Here is a 25,558-nt window from a genome sequence, read left to right as displayed (position 1 = left end):
GTGGTGTTCAACTGCCTAGCACGGTAAAACCACCACATACACATGGAGCTCACTGCTGTAGTCTTAGATGGCTTAGTCCTGTATGTAATTCATGCAAAAAGTAAAGTCATGGTTCAGAAGACAAAAATGGTCTGGCTAGATTCCTCTAATCTTTATTACAGTAAAACAAGATAAAGCGGTTAAGATTCCTATTACGAATGGGGAGAGTAAAGCTGGGAACTGTTAAAACACTGTAAGAGAATGATGGCCTCAGCTCTTCTCCTGGTGAGGCCTGAAGCAGTTTCCATGATATAAATACAGGCTTGCTTGTCATATGTGCAAACTGGAGCATATATGCCTACAGCTTTTTGGTTGGTGTGCGCTCGTGCCTCTTCATACTTTGCTGGACATCCCCCACAAAGAGTGTGCTGTTTCTCCTGTGCTTGTGCTAATAGTGAGACTGGAAAGGTATTTTGTGCAATGTGTCTCATTCAGCAGAAGCCCAAACAGAGAAAGGAGCCAATTTTGGACCTTCAACTGTCATGACAAAGACTTACCTAAAGACAGATTGTTTTGAAATAGCTTGACCCCAACCTGTCAAATTAATTTTCAGTATGATAGTAGTGATTTTTTTTGCATTTTAACACCGGAAGACAGAAGCAAGGGGTTTATACTGTTGCCTTTTTTTTTTTTTTTTTTTTTTTTAAATCTTCCATATAACTGTAATTGTCTGCAAACACAGAGTACTTCTCCTGGATTCGCCTCTGGACCACGTTGGATATGTGACTTGCTCAGTGTTGCTGTTTGGTTCTGAGCCCACTTCGTGGCCATGCTAATAAGGATATCCAGTGAAATGTGTCTGAGTCTAGTTTGCATGATATTCTAACCATGAAGAATACAATGAGAAGGTATTCCTTCTGGCTGCTGAACCCCACCCCACCCCAAATTTCAGGTATCTTTAATGGGGTTGTTTTCTTCTATATCCTTTTAGATAAGGGATATGACTCACCTTAACAAGCAAGCATATCTGAACTGACTGCCAAGGCAACTTCAGGGACAGCTCAGGTGGGAAGCCTGTTACCGGATAAATTCTGCCCCTATTAATCTGTTCTGGTTAGCTTCACTAACTTAAAAGCTGAAGACAGTTTGGAATTGCCATAGGTTATCGTTAGGAGCAAAATCCAGAGCAGTTTCCTCACCACTTCAGATAAAGGAATAATCACAGAATATCCCAAGTTGGAAGGGACCCACAAGGATCACTGAGTCCAACTCCTGGCTCCACAGAGGACCCAAAACCAAACCATATATCTGAGAGCATTGTACAAACTTATTTTGTACTACATTTACTGTACGAAAAACAGTAACTGATTACTACTTTGAATGTGATATATTTACTATTCAGAAGTTTGATTTTAAGACCTGACCTGCTTTTTGTAACCATATTTATTTTGCCTTTGCTACGGATACAGAAATTATACTGTCTGAATCTGGAAAATTATCTGAACTTCTGTGTGTGTTGAGTTCTGAGCAAAGTTTTCAAATCAACATGCGCAATATCAGCAGCCTTTTCCATGACATTAACTACACATAGCACATAACAAGGAAACAGTACAGAAAAAGTCACCCTAGAATTATTTTATATTTGTTTGCACACCCTTTCACTTACAGCTACTTGCAGAAGAAAAAAATATGAACTAGAGGTGGAAAATCTACCAGCAAGCTGTAACTGGAGACAGATCTCAAAAAGCAGGTTTCTTGGCTTGAAATAATTTTCTCCTCTTCTCATCCTCAAATATTCAGAACCCAATGAAGTTCATTCCTTTCAGTGACAGGTAATTGAACAGTTAATATGAACTCTAAGACAAGCACACTTGTTCAAACTATTAATATCACAAATATTAGAATGTAACATCACTTTGAGATGAAGTATTGGATCAGAAACACTGCTCTTAAGCTCAGAACAGCTTCAGAGTCCCATGTTTTCTGGAATCAGGAGTAGGGATTTTTCCTCTCTACTTTTGCTAGCATATGACCAAACCCACACAGAATGTTAGCCTAGAATGCAATTGAAAAGAAAATAAAAAACCTAGGACAAAGGGAAATTAAAAAAAAAAAAGGGGGGGGGGGCGGGGAGGAATTAAAAAAGGAAAGCATGGAAAAAAAAAAGAAAAAATAAAAGTAATAGCAATGAGTGACATTTGTAGTAAGGGATAGAAACAGAAGATTAAAGAGACTAGGTAGGAAGAAGCTTTTAGTGGGATTGTTCATCCAGTTGCACTTGCCTTTTTACAGGTAATGTTAAAGATTACAGAATGCTTGCCTTGAAGCATTTACTTTTTAAGGCATGTTCTGCCATGGGATGAAGTGCAGTGTTATCCGCGCACTTGCTTTGAACCTCTGGGAGCGTGAATATGAACAAACTTCTTCTACCTGCTTATATCATGCAGCTAAGCTTGAACTGATAACAACAACGAGATTCAAACAACATACTTGTTTCATACAGTAGAAAATCTAATTAAGTTCAAGTATTCAAGTATATTCAAATATATGATTTCTTGCTGATAAATTCTTCACAGCCTGTAGCAATGTGTTGCTTCTTCTCATAAAAAGTGTGGCAAATTCTTCAAGGAATTCATTTAGACTTTCACTGAAGGTGCATCTCAAAGAAAATGTGTGGTGCTTTTACTCAGGAATTTAGTGGATGGATTTTCTAGGGAAAGGAGCAAAACGGAATCTCTCCTTGTGGGTTCCAGACTGAATTTATTATGCTTTAGGAATTGACTTAATCCTGTTATCTTGGATTGAAATTTGCCCATAGTTTTTTTTTTTTTTTTTTTTTTTTTGATGTTTTTTAAGCAATCTTTTGCTTAACTAGGTATTTCCATGGCTCTGAGGGCTCCAATAATTCCTACGCATTCTACTAGCAAGTGTTGGAAGAGGGCAAAGCTGATAGGAGATACCCCTGCTGCTATTGTACTTGGCAGCCATTCATCATAAACAATTCTGATGGTCTTTTTGCTTACAGACATCTGACAGATGCTTCTTGCAATCTCTAAATAGCTGCATGGCCAAATATGCCACCAGAATTTGAAACAGTTGATAGGGTAACGTTATTCTCACAATCTGGGAATGTTACGATGTTTTTAATTTCCTTGACAGATATGCCTTATGATATCAGCACTATGCATTGTGTACTTCATAGGGAGACCTATATACTTAAGGGTTCATTCTACTAAAGTCAAAGGAGTTTGTTTACCTAAGGATTGAAGCTGTTTCTTCTCAGACTTAGAATCTAGGGTTTGATCATGTGTGCTGCTGAGAATCAGTACATCTGCTTGGTTCCCTTCACTCTTTTGGAATTGCAAGTACTCAGTGTAGTAAGGACATGGCAGCAGGTGAAATGAGCCTCCTCACTTGCCTAGATTTTCACAGCAGACTGCTGGGACAGTGTTCTTCAGTAATATAATTAGCACCCTGTGGGGGATGTGGTATACCAGGGATTTATAAGAAAGGTTATTACCTCATTGTAGTCTGCAGGGGTCTGCACGCAAGCTTTGGTAAAGCAGGTATTTGGAAATATGAATAATACCAACGATTTGGCATAAATATCAAGCTTTCTGCATTAAAAGCAATATGATCCAATATGGACAAACTCACTATGCCCTTCCATCTCAAAGGGTAGGTGACCTTGATAGGTGAAAAGATCCAGCTTCCTAAAGAGTAACTATATCCCTTTTAATTATGCTGGATGCTGAGGAGGTCATTTTAAGGTGGCAATATATTTCCTTTTAGCCTTTTGGCTAGGATAGAGTTAATTTTCCTCCTAGTAGCTAGTATGGTTTTGTGTTTTGGATTTAGAATGAAAATAATGTTGATAACGTGCTGATGTTTTAATTTTTGCAGAGTAGTGCTTACACTAAGCCAAGGACTTTTCAGCTTCTCATACTGCCCTGCCAGTGAGGAGGCTGGGGATGCACAAAGAGCTGGGAGGGGACAGACCCAGGACAGCTGACCTAAACTGGCCAAAGGGATATTCCATGCCATATGACATCATGCTGAACAATTAATATGGGGTGGCTGGCCAGGCTGGGGGGACTGCTGCTCGGGGAGGGGCTGGGCATTGGTCAGCAGGTGGTGAGAAATTGCATTGTGCATTACTTGTTTTGGGACACATTACTATTACTATTATAATTACTATTATTATTATTACTTTTCTGTCCTATTAAGCTGTCTTTATCTCAGTCCACAAGCTTTTACTTTTTTTTGATTCTCTTCCCCATCCCACTGAGGGTAGAGGATGAATGAACAGCTGTGTGTCGCTTAACTGTCTGCTGGGTTAAACCATAATACTTTCCTCTCCCCCTTCATAGGCATGACATAAATCACACTCATAATGAACTCTTAATCATACCTATTCCACGTGCTTATGAATTACACCAGCTCATTCACACAGAAGGCAATAGTGCATAAAGATGTCTAGCCTTGCAAATGAGGCTGTCAATGAAAACAGACAACTTGCTGATGAAAAATATATTTCCCTCCTATAGTGAAAAACTGCCCCTCATCAAGTACAAGTCCTGCCTGTTTCACCACAGGCTACCAACTGTTTTATAGAGGAGGCTGGCCAGAGGGTGACATTAAAGGCAACTGAATCTAGTCACCAGACTGTTGTGATAGCTTGTCTATTTACTTTATAGTTAGTGTCTGATTTTTGAGGATGGACACTAGTGTCCCCCAGTCCAGTTGCCTGTGCCATGTGTTGATTCTAACTGAATTGCCAAGTGGTAAAAAAATGAAATTCCTCTCCTAACAAAAATACCTCCATTTTCAAAACCTGTTTTGTTAATTGCAAGGTTGATAGAGCATGATAATTCTGAAAGTTTTTTTTTTTTTTTTTGTACTATTTAATTTTTCATGTATTTTCATTATTTCATGTTGAGGTGTTCCATCTGAAAATGGGAAAATTCAGTGGAATAACCAAACATTACAATATAACATACAAACATAAACAATAGATTGCATAGTAAGAGACTTGCAGAAGTTATTCAAAGGTTGGGCTAAATATTACTAAAACTGCATTCACCAATGTCATCTTATCTTTATAGACTTTAACTGACAGTGCCAGAAACATTTTTCTGTGAATAATGGTGAATAATAACTCTCCTTCTCTTGCCTGTAATTCTAAATTTGTTCTTTAATGATTAGTTTTTAGTCTTTGTTTCATGTTTAGGATCACTGTCGATTGAAGCCATTCTTCAAAGCCTTGTGTTTCAGTTGGTTAACATAAACCATGTTAGCTGTTGGTAAGATACCGTTGAATCAAATGTGTCTGATCTTAAAAGGTACTTAATTGGGAAAATAAATAATGGCAGTGGGAAACAGCTTATAGAATGGGCTCTCTGGAGTGATACTGGAATGTTAAGGAAAGTACATATACAGGAGTGGAAGGAATGAGAAAAGAACCTGGAAGTTGTGCATTGTGGTCTCTGCTCTACCCACAAGATCATATTGTGTTCCAGAAGAATTGTATCTAGCTTGCATTAAGTTACACTAAGTTTTCTTAAGTGCTGCTGCAGCCAGTCAGTCTCACTAGAGTGTGATCTGCAATATATATTATAAATATATAAATAGATATTTATGTCTATTTTCCTAGAGTAGACCGAAGCAGGGCTCAGGACCCCAAGTATAAAACTAGATTAACGAAAGACCTTCACTGCAGTCCCCCTTCTGATCTGTACACTTGGATCCAACAGCACTCAGTCTTATTTCTGTGAAGTATAAGTGACTCCTTGTTTCTAAGTAGACGTAACTCAACCTAGAAAAGATTATCAGTCTGTGTCAGACCATACATTCAAAGCTTCTTGGAAAATGAATTCTGGAAGCAACTTAGCAAGAAAACAGTTAGGCCACTTGAAGAGGCAAGGTGTGCAGACAACTAGTAGATCTGACAGTGAGAGTTATACCAACTGATGGTCACTGTTGCTTAAAGCGCAAACATGTTGAGTTTCTTTCTGTTTTGTAAGTCTGCAAGTGGAGATACAGATGTGGCCAAAGAGTGACTCTGGAGAGTCCCTCTTCAAGTTCAGCATTTTAAAGCACCTCTGAGTATACTCATGTGGTCTGCAGAATGACAGGCAGGATACACCATGCTGCCAGGTCCTTGACTGACACAAGAAATGCTCCTACGGTGGATAGAGATGCTTTCAAATTGTTCTGGGGACACCAACAGGAAAACATAATTCTATACAGCATATCTGAGAGGACCCAAGTGCCTCTTGGAAGAGTGTGATGTTAGTGATGTATTGGAGAATGATGAGAAAGATGAACGCCTCTAAGAGAAAGAGGTTGATAACTGGGGTTAGAGATGCCATCTTTCATTTGAAAATTAATTGTGGGTGCAAAACTGTGATAAGTACAAGTTATGCTCATCAGTGTGTTGAAGTGCTATACATGCCATACAAGTTGATTTGTGAAGAATTAATGGAGATTGCTCATATGGCCTTTTTTTTTTAAAGGAATCATGATCAACAGTATCATCAAATTATGAATGCAGTTGAGGAAATCATGGGCTACTAATGAATTTGCTGTAGGTCTCTCCACTGCATTTTTGTGTTACATTTATATAGTTGCTTTCATTATAAAGATATATTGAAATTCTATCCCAAAGCAGTATTCTTTGTTGAACCAGTAAAGCAGCAGATTAAATAAATAAAAAAGCTACTCCAAACTAAAAAAACATTGGGGCATTAGTGTTCTATTTAAGTATTTCCACTATACATGTTTTAATCTTAATGTCACAAAGAGCATCTTTAGGTTCCTTTTGCTTTTGAATATCCATGTGTTCTTATCCCGTTGAGACAATCTTGATACTAAAGTAATATGCTCTATTTTTTATTTGCTAATTATTTTTTACTTTATCTAGAATATATACTACTAAAATAATGTTCATTAAGCCCTATTGATCATTAAAAATCCATATTATACTGCTGTTCACCAGTGATTATAATCATGGGAAACAGGAAGAATATGCACTCTAACTTGATGTTTTGCAATTAGTGAAGGACTTTTGTGTGTTTCATTGAAATTACTTCCCAAAAGTGCCGGTAAACTTGGCCAATTCCTTGCAGTAAACCAGAACAGAGTCTGGCTCTGGGAGTTATTCTTAGTTAACATAATATCTGACATTGTGTGGTGATACTGATTGTATGACAGCACTCTGATAACACTGCCCTGGGATTACCTCTGTTATGGCTGTGTGTTCTTGTGTACCAGTTCACACTCTGTTTATTTAATAGCTCTGTTGCAGCATACTGGCAAATCAGTCATCCAGTGTTCCAATAGTTAGTTGTGTTGCCAGCTCAGTGTGGTAAGGATTGTGAACAGTATGGTCCTGGTGCATTAGTAGAAGTTTGTATCATTGCAACACTACAGCATATCACAACTATCAAAGCCTCTCTGCTCTCTGCTGAACAGGCCTCCAGGACAGAGGAGTCTCTGGGGTGGTTGAGGATCTTAAACAACACAACAAAGAAGCATTTTCCCCATTCAGGAAATCTTGTCCTGTTTATTTTAATCTGCTGTCTTTACTGCTTCTCTTATGTACTATTTTCTTTCTCCAAAGCCATCCTTTGCATAGCTAATCTGGTGAAAGCATGAGGTGTTGCTCAAACTCAAATCACCATTTGGTATTGGCAGTCAAAGATTTCTGCTTTCTTGACCATTTCTATCCCATATGGTCTGATTTTTTTCCTGGCCAGAACTACATAAGATGTTCCAGGGCTGTGCTGTGTCACGTGGTATGTGACAAGATCAAGCCATTTTATTAACTGCTTTCCAAAGACCGTTTTCTTTCTCTATCACTTGCGCTGAAAGCAGGCTCAGTTCAGATGTTGTACTGTTGCAGCCCTACTGAAAAAAAAGTCTTTCATGTAACTAGCATGATTAGATCTTTTGTTACCAGTTTTGAATATGAGGCACTGTGGGAAGGATGGATCAGATCCTGTTCTAATTTATAGTGTATATATACAACGCAATTCCAGGATTTCACAGGTATTATAATAGGGAGCAGCATATGAAGCCCTGGCTGATATAGTGCAGTATTTTCAGAACAGCAAGATCAACACAGCAAGAAGGAGTGAAATTGTTTTGTTCAATTCACAATGACATTCTTTATTGAGGATTCTGCTTTCATCTCAAAAGATGTATGTAATTTCTGCAGGTTTTGTGAATGTGGCAGGAAAGGCAGAGTGACTACGTGAGCATGAACATCGCACCATCTCAATCCCTGCTTAGCGCTGAGAGACATAGATACAGAAATTTCTAGGAAGCTTATTAAATCCACATTTATTTTGTGGGTAGACAGAATACCTCTTTATCCAAGGCTGTCAGTCTGTGCTAATAACTAATAAGAAAAATGTTAAAAAAAAAAAAAAGTACATGGGACATGCAGGACAGAGGGACACTCATATTCCCAGTGATATGGAAAACAGACAAACAAACAACAACCCACCTTCGCTTCCCTATCTGCATATCTTGCTGATGTGCTTGGATTTATGCTTACCATATCATTTTGACTTAGGACAGTATTTTCCCCCACATTTAGTTGACATAAACTATTGGTTAGTTTTCTTGCATTCCTTTAAAAATGGCAAAGGTGACAAATTCTAGTCTGATATGGGCTTTTGCATGTCATTCATTTTCTGCTTCTACAGAGACCCAGAATGCTAATGAGAACTTCAGCACTTCTCTCTTCTTGTAGTAGACTGTAGGAATGTTGTATGAAAGTCTGAGTTTGGCACAGAATCTTGGGAGAGTTCATGGGTTTTGAAGGGTAGTAGGAGATATTGTAGATAGATTCTACAGACTAAAATGCCTGCTTTGTGGTTATCCCAGACTGTAAGGCTTGGATTAAATGACCTGCCCTCTCCAATCCTGTAGTCTCAACATCATTAATCCTTATGATAAACAAACTTATATCTTCTTTGCATGGTACCCCTTTATGAGAAAAAGAAAAGGGCATGTATGAAATCTCCACCACTATGTCAGACTTGCATAAAGAAGCCTGGTTGTGCTGGGATCTCCCTTGCAGGTTTTCAGACAAAAATTGCAGTGTTTGGAGAAGTGAGCTATCTTGTGTTCCATAACCATGTGAGCTGTCATGTTGCAATGTCCACTGATAAATAATAGTATGTCTCATTTCTCACAGGGCTTCCAAAGCATCTGAGGACAGAACATTAAGGATTGCCATGCAGTAGGCATTAAAATAACTGGTACTGAAAGGAACAGAAAAAGATGGCAGTCCACATTTGAAAGAAATAAACACATGGACTCTCACTGATAAGAAATCATGTCAAAAAAAGGGCGTAGCAAGGGCGAAAAGCCTGAGGCACTGATTCTTGCCCTACAGGCTGCCAATGAGGAACTCAGGACCAAGCTAACAGACATTCAAATTGAGCTGCACCAGGAGAAATCTAAGGTGAGTGAGGGTTTGGTTTTAAATAAAAGTGTCTGCACTGAAGGAAAGAAACACATGAAAAAAAAAAAACAGCATCACAGAAATCAACAGATGCAACTTTTCTCTAGAACAGTGGTATGATGTGATGCTGCTTCAGTGGAAAAGACCTTGGTAAAATACCAAGGTACAAGAACTGTATTTTGTACATTAAGGTATGTATACATTATTTCAATCTTGCTCAGGTGCCAATGGTCTGTCAGCATTGCAGTCTGATATCCAAAGTTAGTCAAAAGCCAGCTGAGTATCATGTGCAGAGGGTATAGCCATGGCCCTGTCTGTACATACCTGTGAAGGTTTGAGGTTCCTCACATAAACTTCTAAAGCCTTTGGTACTGCCTTAGGGCTGTGGGCTGCAGCTTCAGCTCTTCCCTACATCATCTGCTGATGTCTTGACTCTTTTCCTGCATCGTCTGCACTAGGGCAGCCCTTGAAAGACACTAAGAACTTCTTACACTATTTCAGCCTTTGTAGCCTGTAAAAAGGTAATGGGCCAGTTGTTATCCAAGTATAAAATACTGTTTAATACAAGTATAAAATACTAACTGGCCGTTATTTTACACCTATTCTGCATAAACCCTGCAGACCTTCTGCTAAAATCCTTGCAGGCAGCATCAGTTTTCCCACAGGTGATCCTGACATGGCCTTGCAAAACAGGGTAGATTTTGCTCTCCAAAGTGCTGCTCCCTCATCATTTAGGGATGCTTCTAGTGGCACTCACAGTGCATCTGTGTTTTACAGGCAGAGTGCAGCTTTTGTGCAATAAACCCTTATGTGGTAAATGCTAAAGGTCCCTGAACGTGAGTGAGATTAATATGTCTTTTACAAGCAGTGAAGATAAACAAGGATGTGGGTACCATAATTCTTTCAAACTCATTCTGCATCCTTTTCTTTCATGTGGTCAATGACAGCCTTGGAAAGCAAAAATGCTTCTTTTGTGTATTCCCTGCAAGCTCTGTCATTCATATGTTGCACATAGGCAAAGCTTAGTTATTTTCTTAAGGAGCCATAGGAGGCCAATAAGAAAACTGATGGCCAAGGGAGATTCTGTAGTGCTTTCCACTATATTCTAACTCTTGTTGCTTTTTTTGTCATTGCAGCCATGGAATTCTGATATGGTACTTGCCAGTGCTGGTTTTTGTTACTAGACATCACTTCAAGGATGGGTCTAAATAATGAGAGCAACAAATGTAGTAAAGCCTTCAAAACTGAAAAAAAAAAAAAAAAAAATCTTATCTGAAATATATTTAAATGTGCTTCAGAGTAACAATGGAAAGGACCTGAGCAGAATGTGAACAATTAACGAAATTGCTTGTACTTCCGTACCTCTCAGGAGGTCCATCCATAGGTGCTCTCATCTGTTCCTGTGACCAAATGGGACTGAGTGATCCAGATACCAAAGGAATTGTCATCATGGAGGAGCAAGGGGCTAAAAACTACAGTGTCAGGAAGCAGATCACAATTCTGAAATGTTCTGCGATTTGTATCTAGAGGAGCAGCTATCACTGCAATTTTAATTGTGATACAGAAATCAGATTTTAGCTTTTTCCCCTTTTTTTCCCTAGACATAAGCAGATTCAGAATGGACATCTATTACAACCTTGTATGTAAAATGATGATAAAAATAGGATGCCAAAATGGACAGTCACACAACATCAAAAGGAATTTTAAGAAATTGTTCATCCCACAAAGGGTTCAAACCAAAAGGATCTTTGAATTTTCCTGTCTCTACTAGCAAGAAATTCACTCTACCACTGAATCCAAAGAGGACCCTTATGGTCTTTTATTGAGCAGGTCTCTTTCACGTTACTTCAAATATAGTAATCTTTTTCCCACAAGACCTTCACTCTTTCTCCCTTTCTTCCCATCAGAAAGGTGCATCTACACATCAGCTTAACACCTAATGGCAGTTAGATAAACTAGGTAGCCTGGAAAATAACAGATGTAAAACCAGGCATCCCAGTACTCAGCTTGGGTTGTACCCAGGCCCTGCATGGGTCTGCACTGTGCTATTTTGATACCCAAACTAGTTTGTTGAAAGTTTACATGTATCTTTTTATGTCATGCCAGAATAGATCATATACAATAATTACACCTTATTTTGTAATGCATTCAATTCCCTTTTTAATAAACAGGAAGACAACAATTAAAGAAATAAAGAGAGCATCAGGCTCATTTTTAGTCATGAGTATTCAAAATCAAAGATTAATCTAGACTGAAAAAGGAGTGAAAGCAAACCAAAAACCTGCCTAAGGATTCTCAGGGTGGGGTGGAGGGTGGTGGGACACTAAGGTTGTGTAGCTATGTGTAGCTTTCTTTTCAGAAGTGATCTATGTAATGGCATTTGAATTTCTCACATGAATCATACAGATGTGATTAAAAGAGATTGGTTTTTAGTGCCTGGCTGAAAAACACTTTTTTGCATATGACGTGTTATGACACATAGCTACTGCATTGATAACCTCTGAAGTCCTGAGGGAAGTCAGCGGGAGCTGCAAGTACATACCAACTTTAAATAACATGTGTACTGAATATTTTGCTTTGAAAAGTTCTTGTGTGTTCCAGAGAACTGCGTAGGGAATTTTAGGAGAATCTTTCAGATTTGTTTTCCATGGAACTTCCTGAGAAAGATGCATCTCATTTTTAAAGTCTATTAATTGTCAGAAGGACTTGAAAACTGAAGTAAAAAACTAAGTAGGAAGTAGGAAAACTGAGACTTGATTGAAACCGAAGTAAAAGTACGCTTTCAAACTCTTCTAACAACTTATTTTGGGAAAGGTAAAATGACAAAGCTTGAGAGAATAAGTCAATCAGCTCTACATATAGTCAGTAGCACTTTCTACCTTCACTAAATCTTTTCCAAGTAATCAATTAGGCCTGTATGCTAGACCACCAGTAGCTCTTGGAGGGCTTCCAGATGACCTGCTACTATGTTTGTGTTATTTTTTCTTCTCCTTTGTTTTTTCTTTCTGAAAGGTTTTCTCTTGTTCATTCTTTGTGGTCTTTATTTAAAAAGAAATAGACAAAAATAGTTCTTACAATTGCAGAAATCCCAATCTTTTTCACTGTAAATAATAAACTTACTGAGCTTACTCTGAACTGAAAACTTCCCTTGTCAGTGGCTTTTCTTTGGTGTAGGTTCACATGGGATTTTATTGTGAAATTGCTCAGGATTATAAAGTTGGACTTAGAGATATGTTAGTGCAAATGTACTAAAGGCTGCCTTGTAACTTTGATTCCAAAGCTATGGTCCAAGAACTTTAAAAAATATCTTTAATCTAGAGCAGCAAAGGACATTATTTTAAGTACAGCTAGCTGTTCCATTAGTGTAATAAGCAGTGAAGCATGCTTTTCTGTAGATTCATGTTCAAGAACTGACTACATATGCCTATTGAAGTTTCACTTATGGATAAGAAAATCTGCAAAAGATGAGATGTTCTCCGGTCCTAAAGACTCTCACCTTACCTCAGTTGGGATCCTATAGATGCACATATACTTCTCTCTCATGTAATTGACTGCCCTTGGTCATGAAAGTTGTAGTAATCTTGCTATTGCTAAGCTCTCTACTTTTCTAATGAATTTGGCTGAAATTGACTGATGGGTTAAAAAGTTATTAGACAAATGTATACATATATAGAGGATCTTATTTCTTAAGGGAAAAATGAAAGTTTGTGTAGCCTCATTGAGTAAGGCAAGATATCTAGAGAAGACAATGGTGTTTTGGCTTGAGTAAAGACGGTGCAAAATCTATGTGAGGGCTGTAGGAGTTGGCCCGTATTTTGTGGTAGGAGGATGGAGGAGCATCTAGAGCCTGCAGCAGGGTCTTCTTCAATTTGATAAAGCTGTGTGACTAGGTGGGCTTGTTTTAATAACAGTATCTTGGTAGCAGGTGACTTTTCATTTTGTCTCAACTTAGGTTGCTAAACTAGAAAGAGAGAAGACTCAAGAAACTAAACGTATCCGTGAAGTGGAGCAGCGCAAGCAGACTGTGCAGATCACGGAGCTAAAAGCCAAACTTCATGAAGAAAAAATGAAGGAGCTGCAGGCGGTGAGGGAGAACCTCATCAAACAGCACGAGCAGGAGATGACACGAATGGTAAAAGTCCGAGACAGTGAAATCCAGCGCCTCAAGTCAGCGTTGTGTGCACTGCGGGATGGGAGCAGTGATAAAGTAAGGACAGCGCTGGCTATTGAGGCACGTGAAGAGGCCAGAAAACAGTTTGACTCTGAGCGCCTTAAGCTTCTGCAGGAAATTACTGAACTGAAGTCTGCAAAAAAGCAGGTAGATGAGGCCCTTAACAATATGATCCAAGCTGACAAGATCAAGGCGGGTGATCTTCGGAGTGAGCATCAGTCCCACCAGGAAGCCATTTCTAAGATCAAATGGGAGAGTGAGAGGGATATTCGCCGCTTGGTTAGTAACCCCTCCTCGCACCAAAACATTTCATGTGTTGTTTTATGCTGTAGTGAGTTTGTTTCCTGTACCTCTCAGGTTTTTGTGAATCACAGAACTCTGCAAAGCACCTCGGCTTGCAAAAGTAATAAAAACGTTGTATTATCATATCTCAGCATCAGATAGATCACGGTGAATCCACTAGAGTGACCACTTGGAGGGCAAATAACTCCTTAGAGTAAGAGTGATTGGTCCAGTCCATAAGGAATTAATTTGCTGAAATGCTAATACATCTGCCATTCATAGTATTAGAAAAAGAAGATGTTTGCATCTGCACTGACAGCTTATTAGTTTCTTTAACCATTATGATGGTATCTTAAATACATTAAACACAGAGCATGGCAGAAGAAGAAATACCTTTTACTTTGATTTTGACAGACCCTTCAGTAATTACTGGAGAGAATGAGCAAAATGAGACCCAAAATGGGCAATGGTGCAAGTGGCCATGTTTCCCTATCATGCAGTGAGCTGAGCCTGCTTACTGCAATGGAAAATGTGGCTTGAAAACTGAAATTCAAGATTTGACAGTTAAGTAATAGAAATGGTGATTTAAACAGTGTCAAGAATGGTATTTTTGAGTTTAAAGTGTTGTAGTTGAACCCTGGTAGGTGTCTAAGCACCCTACTGCCACCACTTACCTCCCTTCCCCTACTCCCCTGCAATGGGAGGAGGAAGATAATTGGATGGTAAAAAGTTAGAAAAATTGTGGGTTGAGGTAAAGTCAATTTAATAGGTTTAAAACTCCAAACAAGCAAATAATAATAAATGTGCTGATCTTAATAGAAGCTTTAATTTAAAATTTTCTTCCCAGTCATCGTTTGCACTCAGATGAAGATTAAGAACATTGTCAATCAGCTTTAAGAAATCGGGGGTTTATACAGAGTTTGTAAGAAACCATCTGTACCCTCTACCATCTCAGCTGTTGTAGCTCAATTTATATAAGCAGGAGCTGTTCTAAACTGTTTTGGTTTTGTTGGAGTATAGACTTAGTTTTCAGTAGTATAAATAACTGACCAAGATGCAAGGTGAAAGCCTGAACTGTTCATCCAGTTTTTGAAGCTTTTTATCTTATTACCCTGTGTCTGTTGCCATTACAAGAGCTGAGACATTTTTCATATTTCATCATGCTTGGTTCCAAGGCTTCACTCTGTGAAAGGCTGCCGAATCTGTTACTGTATGTGATGGCATACAGTTGTGTCTGAAACCTCAAAGAGTATTGTTTTCAAGCTTGTGTGATATGATGTAGCAGATTTAAGTGGTGAATACTGGTGTTAAGTAAATCACGTCATCCTAGATTGGACAAGGATGAAATGCTTTTGCATTTATGCACTAACGTTGCTCTGGTGTTTTTCTCATCAGATGGACGAGATCAAGGCTAAAGACAGGATCATATTTTCCTTGGAGAAAGAACTGGAGACACAGACAGGCTATGTGCAGAAGCTGCAGCTACAGAAGGAAGCTCTGGATGAACAGCTCTTCTTGGTGAAGGAGGCAGAGTGTAACATGAGCAGTCCCAAGAGAGAGATACCAGGAAGGGCTGGAGATGGTTCAGAGCATTGCAGCAGCCCTGTACGCAGGTTTTACTGGATGCTGCAAAACAGAAATGTAGCTGTTTTTTTTTTTGCTTAAAAATTTTCTTGGTCCCTGGGAAAACATTCCCGCTGTTATTCGCTACAGAGGATTTATAACTGTAGCTTCTTCTAAGAAAAGGCCAGTTGGACAAAGCTTTGTAATTCTGTTTCCTCATTGGCTGTATATATAAAATCTTAATTATTATTATTATTATTAAATATTATTATAATATAATATGCAGACTTCTTAAATGATAAGTGCTATTCTGAAAGAATTGTAACTATCTGGGTAGTCTGCATCCTCAAAACAAACATAGAATTGGGAAGACAGGTAGGGAGAAGGCTGGGGGGAATCTAGGAAGCTCAGGAGCACCTCCTCTTTCTGTCTTGCTCTCTGCATGTGTAGCTGTTGCTTTCATTTACAAGGCATGCAACTTCCCTAGTTGAGTGACTAAACATGGCATTTACACAACAAATATGTATATACATATATTTACACATACACCAATGAAGAATAAGAAGGTAAAAGCAACTGATAGTGAAAGGGATGTCCTTACCTTTTCATGGCTCAGCAAGTAGAAGCAACATATAGAAGGCAAGAAAAGCTAGAAGCTTTTAGCTTTTTTCTTTTTTCCCCTATCAGAAAACTTATGAACATCAGTTTTTTTTTTTTTTTTTTTTTAATTTTGTTAACAACTGAAAATTCTCAGTCTTAAAATTTCCCCCAAACTAGATGATTTCTTCCAAACAAACAAACAAAAAAAACCACCAACAACCAACAACACATTTTTGCCATAGTATTAAGTATCATTAAAAAAAAAAATCACTTGATGATGATGATGACAGCTTAAGTTGACTAGTATGTGGTTTTGGGAGATGATTTTCTGAAATGTATTTTGAAAAGAATTAGTAACTGTATTATGTTGTTACCAATGAACAGGACTTGCGCAGAAACCAGAAGAGGATAGCAGAGTTGAATGCCACGATTCGGAAGCTGGAAGACAGGAACACATTGCTCGTTGATGAACGAAATGAATTGGTGTGTGAGCTTTGCACTATCAGACAGAGGGGGCCAGGAGCCATAAGGAAGGCAAAGAGGCTTGTCACTAAGGACACTGAGGATGGTTTTTCACTCTAGCATTAAACAATAATTTCAGTGAAGTTATATGGGGACAAAATCGCAATGGAAGCTGAGGCAAAGAGTGTTATATCTTTCTATATGATTGATTGTGTTCCTTCCTTGACCTTTTCAGGTGTTTTGGGGCATACAACAGTGCATGATGAGACTTATCTTGTAAATCAAATAATGTCTGTAGTCCAGTATATGAGAACAGCTAAGAATCAGATCTAGGGAGAACAGACAACAGTGAATTGATCCCTTTATCTGATTTACTATTAGGCAGTGATACCTGTGTTGAAGTCAGCACCCTGGCTTTTGACTACTCCATGTTTCTGCTTCTGTGATTAAGGGTGAGGGTGTTGGAATTAAACTCTCAGTATTTTTTATAAGTCCTGAGTTAGGAGTCTTAATGCACTCCTTTCATATCAGTGTGTATGGCTTGGATATCCTCATTGTTAATTAATTTAATATTTGCAAAATAATATGAAGTTTGTAGTAACATTATAAATGTGTTCACATGCCTCTCTTCAATTATGAAAAGCTCTCAAACATCAAATTTCTGCAACACTGAATAGTTTGTAGTCTGATGACTCAGCTTGACTAGCTGTTGCATGTTATTAAATAGTCTGTTTTTCCACCAAAAACAAACAAACAAACAAAAAAACACCTTTAAAAAAGCTTCAAATTTGTATCCTGCACAATGTGCCTACAATGAATACATTTGGTTAAAGGTGACCAGGGTACTGCTAGAAATACCATGCACCTTAAGATACATTCAGACCAGCAACAGCTAACTTTGTACTTAGGGTAGGACAGATGGTTGTTTTGCCAACAACTGTGCTGATTGAAGCCCACTTCCTTTCCTGTTAGCAGAAGGAATCTTCAGGTGCTTGCTAGCCCACTTTGGGCAAAATTTAATGGATTAGTCTGAATACCCTAGTAAAAATGATGTGATTATGTAAGCAAATGTGGTTAACAGTCCTTAATAGCTACAATAAATTCTCCCAGTCCTTTCCCCAGCAGAAATGCAAGGGGCAGGAACCTCCCAGTGATGAACAGTAACTCAGAGCTGGCACAGTGCCTTCATTAGGTAGATCAGCTGGGCACAAAGAGGATGTCTTTCCACAGCCATATATAATTTTCCTTGTCCTCCCTAAGAAAAAGAAATGTCATATATTAACACTCAGTTTTACCAGATGGAACTAGTTTTGCAAAGAAAAATAACTTGGTTAAAACTCTAGCTGTGTCAATACTGGAATTTACAAATATGCCCTAAGTTAACTTTTAATCTGATGAGATTTGTTGTTTAAATGATACGTGATTTGTTGATTAAAGCAACATTCATTGTGCATGTGCACAAGTATTTTACTGTGTTGCATTAAGAAACAGGTTTACATATGTGTTGTTGCTGTGATCCAGACTGTGTAGGTACCTATGCAAATCTGTCTTTCAAAGAAAATCAATGGCTTTCCTACAGATTAAAAAGAGGTTTTGGCTTTGTTTAGGGCTTTTGCAGTTGCCTGGTGGTTCGTAGGATGGCTTCATTCCTATGTATGAGTTTTCACATAGATAAAGCCGTCTTTCAGAAATAGATGTGCAGAGTTATGCTTTGAGATTTATAGGTAAAGTAAGTTTATTGAAGTTGTAAGCATTACTAGGATTGCTTTGCCCGTTCCATTTGATCATTTTGTTTGGCATTTTACTGGGACAGTAGTCCAACAGGGAAGATTAACAAAATATTTCTAACAAATGAAAGAGAAAAATATATTTTATTTTGATCGCTTACAATTATTAATTGCTATTATCAATTCAGTTGAAGCGTGTCCGAGAAGCTGAAAAACAATGTAAACCTCTCCTGGAAAAGAACAAGTGCCTCACGAAGAGAAATGATGAACTGATGCAATCTTTGCAGCGCATGGAAGATAAACTCAAAGCAGTCACTAAAGAAAATATAGAAATGGTCAGTATTGAAGAGCAAAATGAACATTACTGTATGACATATGTCTGTTTTGGTGTGCTTGTCTGCACAGTACATGCATGTACAAACAATGTGTTGATGTGTAATACTATTGATAAAATATATCAATATTTAGGTTTGTACATAATAGACACATAACATTGTGGGTTATGCATACATGTGTAATGTTTTTAAGTGAATTCCTAAAATCAATCTTTAGTACTATCCCAAAAATCAGATTTGTGAGTAAAAAAAAAAAAAAAAAAAAAAAAAAAGTTGTATCATTGAGTTATATTCTATTCTGCCATGTATCATTTGTAAACCAAAAAGGAAGCTGTTAAGAAGTGTTTTCAGCCAGCCTGATTTCCATCTTAGAATGCTTAGAATGTCCATGTTCTGTACAAAGAACATCGCAGAGCTGATGATGGCAAAGTGAAGTTCTGGTCTGCCCTTGAGGAAATATAATATTCCCATAAAACACGTGCATTGTACTTGTATATGAGAGAGGGAAAATGGTGTTGTGATGGCTAGGGTTATATATTTCATATATCAGGGCTATATGAAGTGGGAATAAAGCAGTTATGTCTGTAGTTTCTTCAAATGGAATAATCCTTAGTGTCAGTTAGAATATGGTTCCTGCACATGCATCGATGTTGCCTTGACATTAATATAAAAAAGAAAAAAAAAAAGTGGAAATCTTGGGTTGCCAGATGCAAACTGGCAAGCTGCTAAGTGTTTGTGTCTCTTGTCTTTGGCTCATAATAGCCATTGTCCTCATCTTGAGCAGGCTGACCATTCTGCAGTGGATGTAACTCTCCTGCTGATTAGGATGAGACTATCAGATTCACTTTCTTGTCTTACAGAATAAAGGCTTCAGAGTTACAAGGTTAATCCACTTTAAGACTCTACAATTCACTCATGCCCAGAAGTCAGATAAACTTACTGCAGACATCACAAGTCAGAATTCTTCTTCCACAGCTGTAGTAGATCACAGATCACGGCCCCTTGGGCTCTCCCTCAGCAAGCAGAAGGGACTTGAGTGTCTGCATACATTAGGCATCAGTGGGCAGTGCCCCTGGTGCATATGGGTGCACACAGCACCTATGTTCTAATTTAGCTCTCTGACATTTGCTCTTGATAGTTTAGATGCCTAAATTATGGAAGCTAGCAAATTGTAGGTGGCTAGATTGATTCTCACAGGCTATAGACATCTCTCCCACATATGCTCAGGCAGGATACAGAATTCTAGTTAAAATAGTTCTGATACCCCATTATTTACCTCTCCTCTTGTTCTGACTGAATACATGTCTTTCACAAATCTAATATGTCTGATTCCTCAATGTATATGATCATATGAGGGGTATATGCAAGTGCATGGGGTCATGGGACCTCATGGCATACCCACTGGGCACATTGGGGATACAAATATATTTGCCACATGGTGGACATCTAGATGCATGGTGCAGAAAGTTATGGTAAATGACCTTTAAAGGCTGCTGTAGAGGCTTTATTTCCTCTAAGTAGAGAGAAATCTTTGTTGTTCTGCTTGAACGACTCGATCTTGTAGTGCTGCTTTATTATTAAGAAGCGCTTGTGGGTTATAAAAATTATATAGCTGAAATTATGAATTACAAAATTTGAAGTTATAAGAATTATGTAGCTGAAGAATATTTAAATGGCTTTACATCTTAAATGAAGAACAATGCCTAATTTTTAGCTGAAATGCCTAATCTTTTCTTTTAATTGCTATATCTTATTTTATCTGTGTCTTTCTTCTTCATACCACAGAGAGAAAAAATGACATCACATCCTCCTCTAAAGAAATTAAAATCTCTCAATGACCTTGATCAGGCTAATGAGGAACAAGAAACTGAATTTTTAAAGCTTCAGGTCATAGAACAACAGAACATAATTGATGAGTTAACAAGGGTACGTCCAGAGCACCAGGAAATTAGCAACAATTCCTGTATAGAGTTCACCACTGTTAGTATTTTTTTATTATAAATAGAAGTCTGAGAGTTCATCTCTTCCTTACTTTTAACACCTGTAGATTTTCAGATGTTGGTGAGTGTGGGTGTGGTTTATTTCTTTCTAATGGAGCATCGGTTTTACAATGAAAAGGTGTAACTTGTGTGTGTGAACTGAGCTCTGGAAATGAACACAGACTAAGAACAGCGGAGCACACCAAATTACATATATGTTCATAAGGCAGGGCTGTGACAAGCTGTCTTTCCATTGTAACTAGGCTATTATTAAAATCTTGATATGCAGGCACACAGTGCAATATCCTTCATTTTCTAGAAAAGAGCATGCTGCCAGTTGGGGCTCATTAGTTTCTGATCTTTTTATTTTTGGGGGTGGTGGGGGTGGTGGTCCTTTGGGAACCCAGGAGTTAGACTCAATGACTCCTTTTGGGTCCCTTGCAACTCAGATATTCTCTGATTCTCTGATTAGTTCTTCTGTCATATCCTTTAATACAAGGCCTTTAATACAGCCTTTTTTAGCTGGCTTTGTATTATGATGTTGAGGGGAAAGAGAGAGAGACTCCAAAGCAGCTGTTGCTTCTTCTAAGATGTCATTGCTAGGAGCGTTGAAACCAACACTAGTATCTTTTAACGACTCTGAGATAGAGGCAGCATCACCTCTGCAGTGAAGTCAAACAGTTTGCCTCCCATATAACGCCCAAAAAAGTCCCCTGTTACAGGCCTCCCAGTGATTTTAACAGGAAATCAATCAGTGCCTGTTGTTTGACAGCCTGTCAAAGCAGCTGCACAAGTGGGGTTTCTTTTCTGCTATCCCTTCGTCCCTTCTTCAAATGGTTTTCTGCTGACGCACAGACACAGATTAGAATATGAATCCTTCCTTCCACCTGGAATCAGATTCCTGTTTGAAAGTATAAACACAGTCAGAGGAAGCCCAGTGTTTTGTTTTGTCTGTAGGTTTGGCATTCTAGGACTGCAAACAAAAGAAGAGCGAGATAAAAATTTTAAGTCGAATAACTTTTTAATCTTATTTTCCAGGACAGGGAAAAACTCATTCGTCGCAGAAAGAATAAAAGGAGTTCAAAGCCAATTAAGGTAAGAGGAAAAAATGTTTTCAGTTTATAAAAATGCTAGTAGGCTTTGTAGGAAATTTAGCAATCTGATTAAAGAGAGTTCTGTGGATTATAACAAGCTGCTTTAGCGATTGGTTTTATAAACACTTTAGTTAACCTGGGATAGCTTTTCAGGTCCATTTTGAAATTCAGTTAAGGGTGCGTAGCTATTTTATTCACAACAAAATGTGTCTTTTCCCTTCTCTTTGAAATAGTAATAATCTTCCTTCTATTTTCTATAAATATTAGTCTTAAGGCCTACTATGCTGAGATGTATTTATATTTCCAGAGACCTTCCCATCTATCTATTGCTATTTTTTTTAGTCCATCTAGGCCAATCCTGCATTTTCCACGAATGCAAAATCCTTATCCATCTAATTTTCCAAGTGGAAGTCTGTCAGAAAAACTGTGTGTCATTCTCTTCTGCTCAGTTCCACAGGGGCTACGCCTTAAATTATTCAGTATTGTTTGAATACCCCTTATGTTATTCAATATTGGGTCAAGTCAGTTAGGCATTAGTTAGGCATTAGAATGGGTTGCCCAGGAAGGTGGTGGAGTCACCATCCCTGGGGGTGTTTAAGGAAAGGCTGGACGTGGTGCTTAGGGATGTGTGTTAGTGGATGATATTAATGGTAGGGGGATAGTTGGACCAGATGATCTTGGAGGTCTTTCCCAACCTTCATGATTCTAAGTCCAAAGCTGGTATAGTTTAGGACAACTTTAGAGTTGAGTAGTCAGCAGTGGTTCAAATAATTTTTTTATCAGCTGGATATAAAGAATGACTGTGCAATAGCCATGCCCCATCTCCAGAGAGTGGAGGTACTGTGTATGACACACAGTTTGGTTGCACTTTGTCCTCAAGGACATTCCTTACGTGGTCAGTCATGTTCTGTGAACGTAATGCAACACTTCCTTGCACACAAGACAGAAATTCGGACTGGTATATCCTAGATGTGTCATCACCTTGTTTCTGTATGGGTTTTGAGGTAATACGCAGCAGAAAGAACTGTGAGGCAAGGACTAAAAAGTATTTTCGTCTGTTAACTTTATTTCTAAGCCAAAAATTGAAACATGGAAGGATATGGCTATTGTCTTCACTTGTAAAAATAATAAATAAGAAAAAAGATAATGTATGAAAAAGTTTATTGTGCTTTTTTTTTTGGGGGGGGGGGGGGCGCGGCCAGAGGATTCTAATTCCAGGTTTAGAAGGTTGTAACTTGTCAGCAAAAAAGAAAAATATTGCAAAACAGAAGTGCATCTAAAATGCTCATTGATCAGCTTTCAGCACAGTTACCCATAAAGCAAGTTTTAAAATGCTCATGTCTGTGCCCTAAAACCCAGCCCTGCAGGTCAAGCACGTATACTTTCATAGGTCATGGCTCAGTTTTCATTTGATTTGGTGAATTCAGTTACCAAGACTGGAGACAATGAGGCATCAGACATACAAAAAAACTGTGTTGTGTGAGCAGTCTTACAACATGTGTCAGTTACTATATGACTGGAAAAATATGTGAGATTAAAGTCACATTAAATTGTTTTGTGTTAGCATAACATTTACTCATTTTCTCGAACAGCACTATCAGTGAGAGAAGCACTGAAATATTCAGAATATCAGCGGTGTCTGTGAGAGAAGGAGGAGGTTCCCTATTCCACACCTTAGACATTTCCTTTTCTGGCGTTGCCTTGTCTTTGCACATTATTCTGCATGTTGACAGATGCCTCCTGACATTGTGTGGGGCAGAGACTTCTCCTTAGTATGTTGCTGCTACCAATGTTTTCCAACTTTTAGACTGAGCCAGATTCTCAGTCTAGAAAAATTAATCAGCAAACTCATGTTCTCCACCAGCACAAGACGTAATATTCGGTATGATTCCCTTTGGTTTTGTTTGGAGATGATAATTGCAGGGGTTGTACAGAACTTTTTTCATGTCTTTCCTTTTTTAAATAGCTAGCAACGTGGTTTGGATGGAATTAACCTTTCCCCCAATCAGAAATGCTCACAGCCCATTTCCAGGGAGATTCAGAAATCATGTGTTTTTCCTTCTTTAGAGACATGTGGTGGATACAGTTTTTGGGTACGATGATGATTCCATGGACTCTGAAACATCCTCTGTGGCCTCATATAGAACAGACAGAACACCAGCAACCCCAGATGATGATCTGGATGAGGTAAGATCTGACTCTTTCCATAGGTAAGGACAGGTTTTCATGAGATTTTGACTTTCAAAGCAAGTGGCCAGGCTCTCCAGGTTTTTATTCCTGAATATTGAATGACAAGTTCTTCATAGTTTGGCCTCAATTTCAGTTACTGATATCCTGAAATGCTGAGAGGTTCTTTAAAGATCTAATCCATAGACTCTACAGCTATGACTTCATTGTGATCTGAGATGAGTTTCTTTTCCCCTTCAAGAAAATTAACTTGTTATATTTCTTTTAGCTTAAAGACATATAAATGGTCTATAAAGTCTACATTTTATTACTTCTTATTACAGCAAGCTTACCAAAAAGCTGTTTTGAATCAAGATCCATAAAACAACTATTGTGTTTAACAAGTCACACTTGCATTCTTTGCTTTGGCAGTGCACTGCTGTCTGGTACTTAGACATGTCCTTTCTTCTCCCTCAGAGTTTAGCTGCAGAAGAATCAGAGCTGCGGTTTCGACAGCTGACAAAGGAGTATCAGGCCCTGCAGAGAGCTTATGCACTACTGCAGGAGCAAACAGGAGGCATTATAGATGCTGAAAGAGAAGCCAAGGTCAGCATTTGTTTGAGGGTAAAAGCATTTCCTTGCCATCAGAACATACAAATATCTCAAAGTGGCATACAAAGAAATGGAGTGACATACAACAGAAATGTCTGTTTCCCTCATTGGCTACATTTATTTTAATGGAATGATGATTATAGATGGACACAACTACTCAGTTTACAAGGGGCTGTGCTCCAGCTATGCCCCAAACCCCTGCATTAAGGAAGACATACCAAAGCATGTTTTGCCCGGGTATGAAGGTGTTGGATTTGCAAACATAGAAGTCTGTGGTTTTGCATAAAGGCATAGATTGTACCAATCTTAGGAATACTCACCTGAATGTTTCTAAAAAATACATCCAAATTACATTCAAATTGTGTGATTCAGATTACAGTAAACCTTCCAAGGCTAAAAATGTTATCAATCTAATAAAATCCTGGAATTGCTCAGGCTAGAAGGGGCCTCAGGTGGTCTCCAGACCAACCTCTTGCTCAAAGCAGTGTCAGATGTTACCAGTTTAAGTCAGTTCTTGAAGAATTCCCAGGCATTTCTGATTGCTTTTTTTCTACAGCCTTTTGACGGTCTCATCTGCTAAGCGCTTTTCTTCAATTTAGGGACTGTCCCTTACCAGGGTCTTTGAGCAGAGTCTGTCACACTGAATACCTGATCTTGGGTTTTGCCACTCTAATACAATACATGTTACTAACAGGCTTGGGTGGGGAGAGGGGGATGATCTGCTGCTTTGTCCCCGTGTCATCTATATGCTAATCTCACATCTATATGTGAGGTGACAGAAAATACTGATGAGCCAGAATCTTTGTAATGGTTACTCATTCAGTGGAAATAACAGCATAGACCATGATTCTTCTTGTGTTTGGTTTCCTTTAATATCAGCCACATTGCTGTTTTTGTTGTTGTTTAATGTTATACCTGACTTCAACAGGCTCAAGAGCAGCTCCAAGCTGAAGTACAGAGATATAAAGCCAAAATAGAAGATCTGGAGAAAACTTTAGCACAGAAAGGGCAGGTAAGCACTTCTTGTATATTTTCTTTTAACTGCTCTGCTTAGAATATGCCTAGTACAGTTTCAGTCTAAACTTCCCTAAGATACAATGTCACTGTTTAATC

At 38.4% G+C, this 25,558-nt stretch overlaps 1 protein-coding gene across 2 annotated transcripts in view; it reads left to right on the top strand.

The window, feature by feature from the left end:
• The window catches only part of JAKMIP2 (janus kinase and microtubule interacting protein 2), a 52,769-nt gene that overhangs the window by 10,113 nt on the left and 17,098 nt on the right, over positions 1-25,558 (top strand). For both annotated transcript variants that reach the window (XM_035338432.1, XM_035338431.1), the window contains exons 2-11: positions 9,185-9,454; positions 13,407-13,904; positions 15,303-15,512; positions 16,455-16,553; positions 18,448-18,594; positions 20,380-20,520; positions 21,612-21,668; positions 23,735-23,854; positions 24,311-24,439; positions 25,374-25,457. In XM_035338432.1, the coding sequence (XP_035194323.1) occupies positions 9,326-9,454; positions 13,407-13,904; positions 15,303-15,512; positions 16,455-16,553; positions 18,448-18,594; positions 20,380-20,520; positions 21,612-21,668; positions 23,735-23,854; positions 24,311-24,439; positions 25,374-25,457 (1,614 nt within the window). In that variant the 5' untranslated portion in view covers positions 9,185-9,325. The remainder of the gene's footprint in view (positions 1-9,184; positions 9,455-13,406; positions 13,905-15,302; positions 15,513-16,454; positions 16,554-18,447; positions 18,595-20,379; positions 20,521-21,611; positions 21,669-23,734; positions 23,855-24,310; positions 24,440-25,373; positions 25,458-25,558) is intronic.

Source organism: Oxyura jamaicensis, chromosome 13 (genome assembly GCF_011077185.1).
Source record: "Oxyura jamaicensis isolate SHBP4307 breed ruddy duck chromosome 13, BPBGC_Ojam_1.0, whole genome shotgun sequence".
In the NCBI taxonomy this organism is placed as follows: Eukaryota; Metazoa; Chordata; class Aves; order Anseriformes; family Anatidae; genus Oxyura; species Oxyura jamaicensis.
Note: the sequence above shows the minus strand (reverse complement) of the source record. Positions and strands in the feature narration are given on the sequence as shown.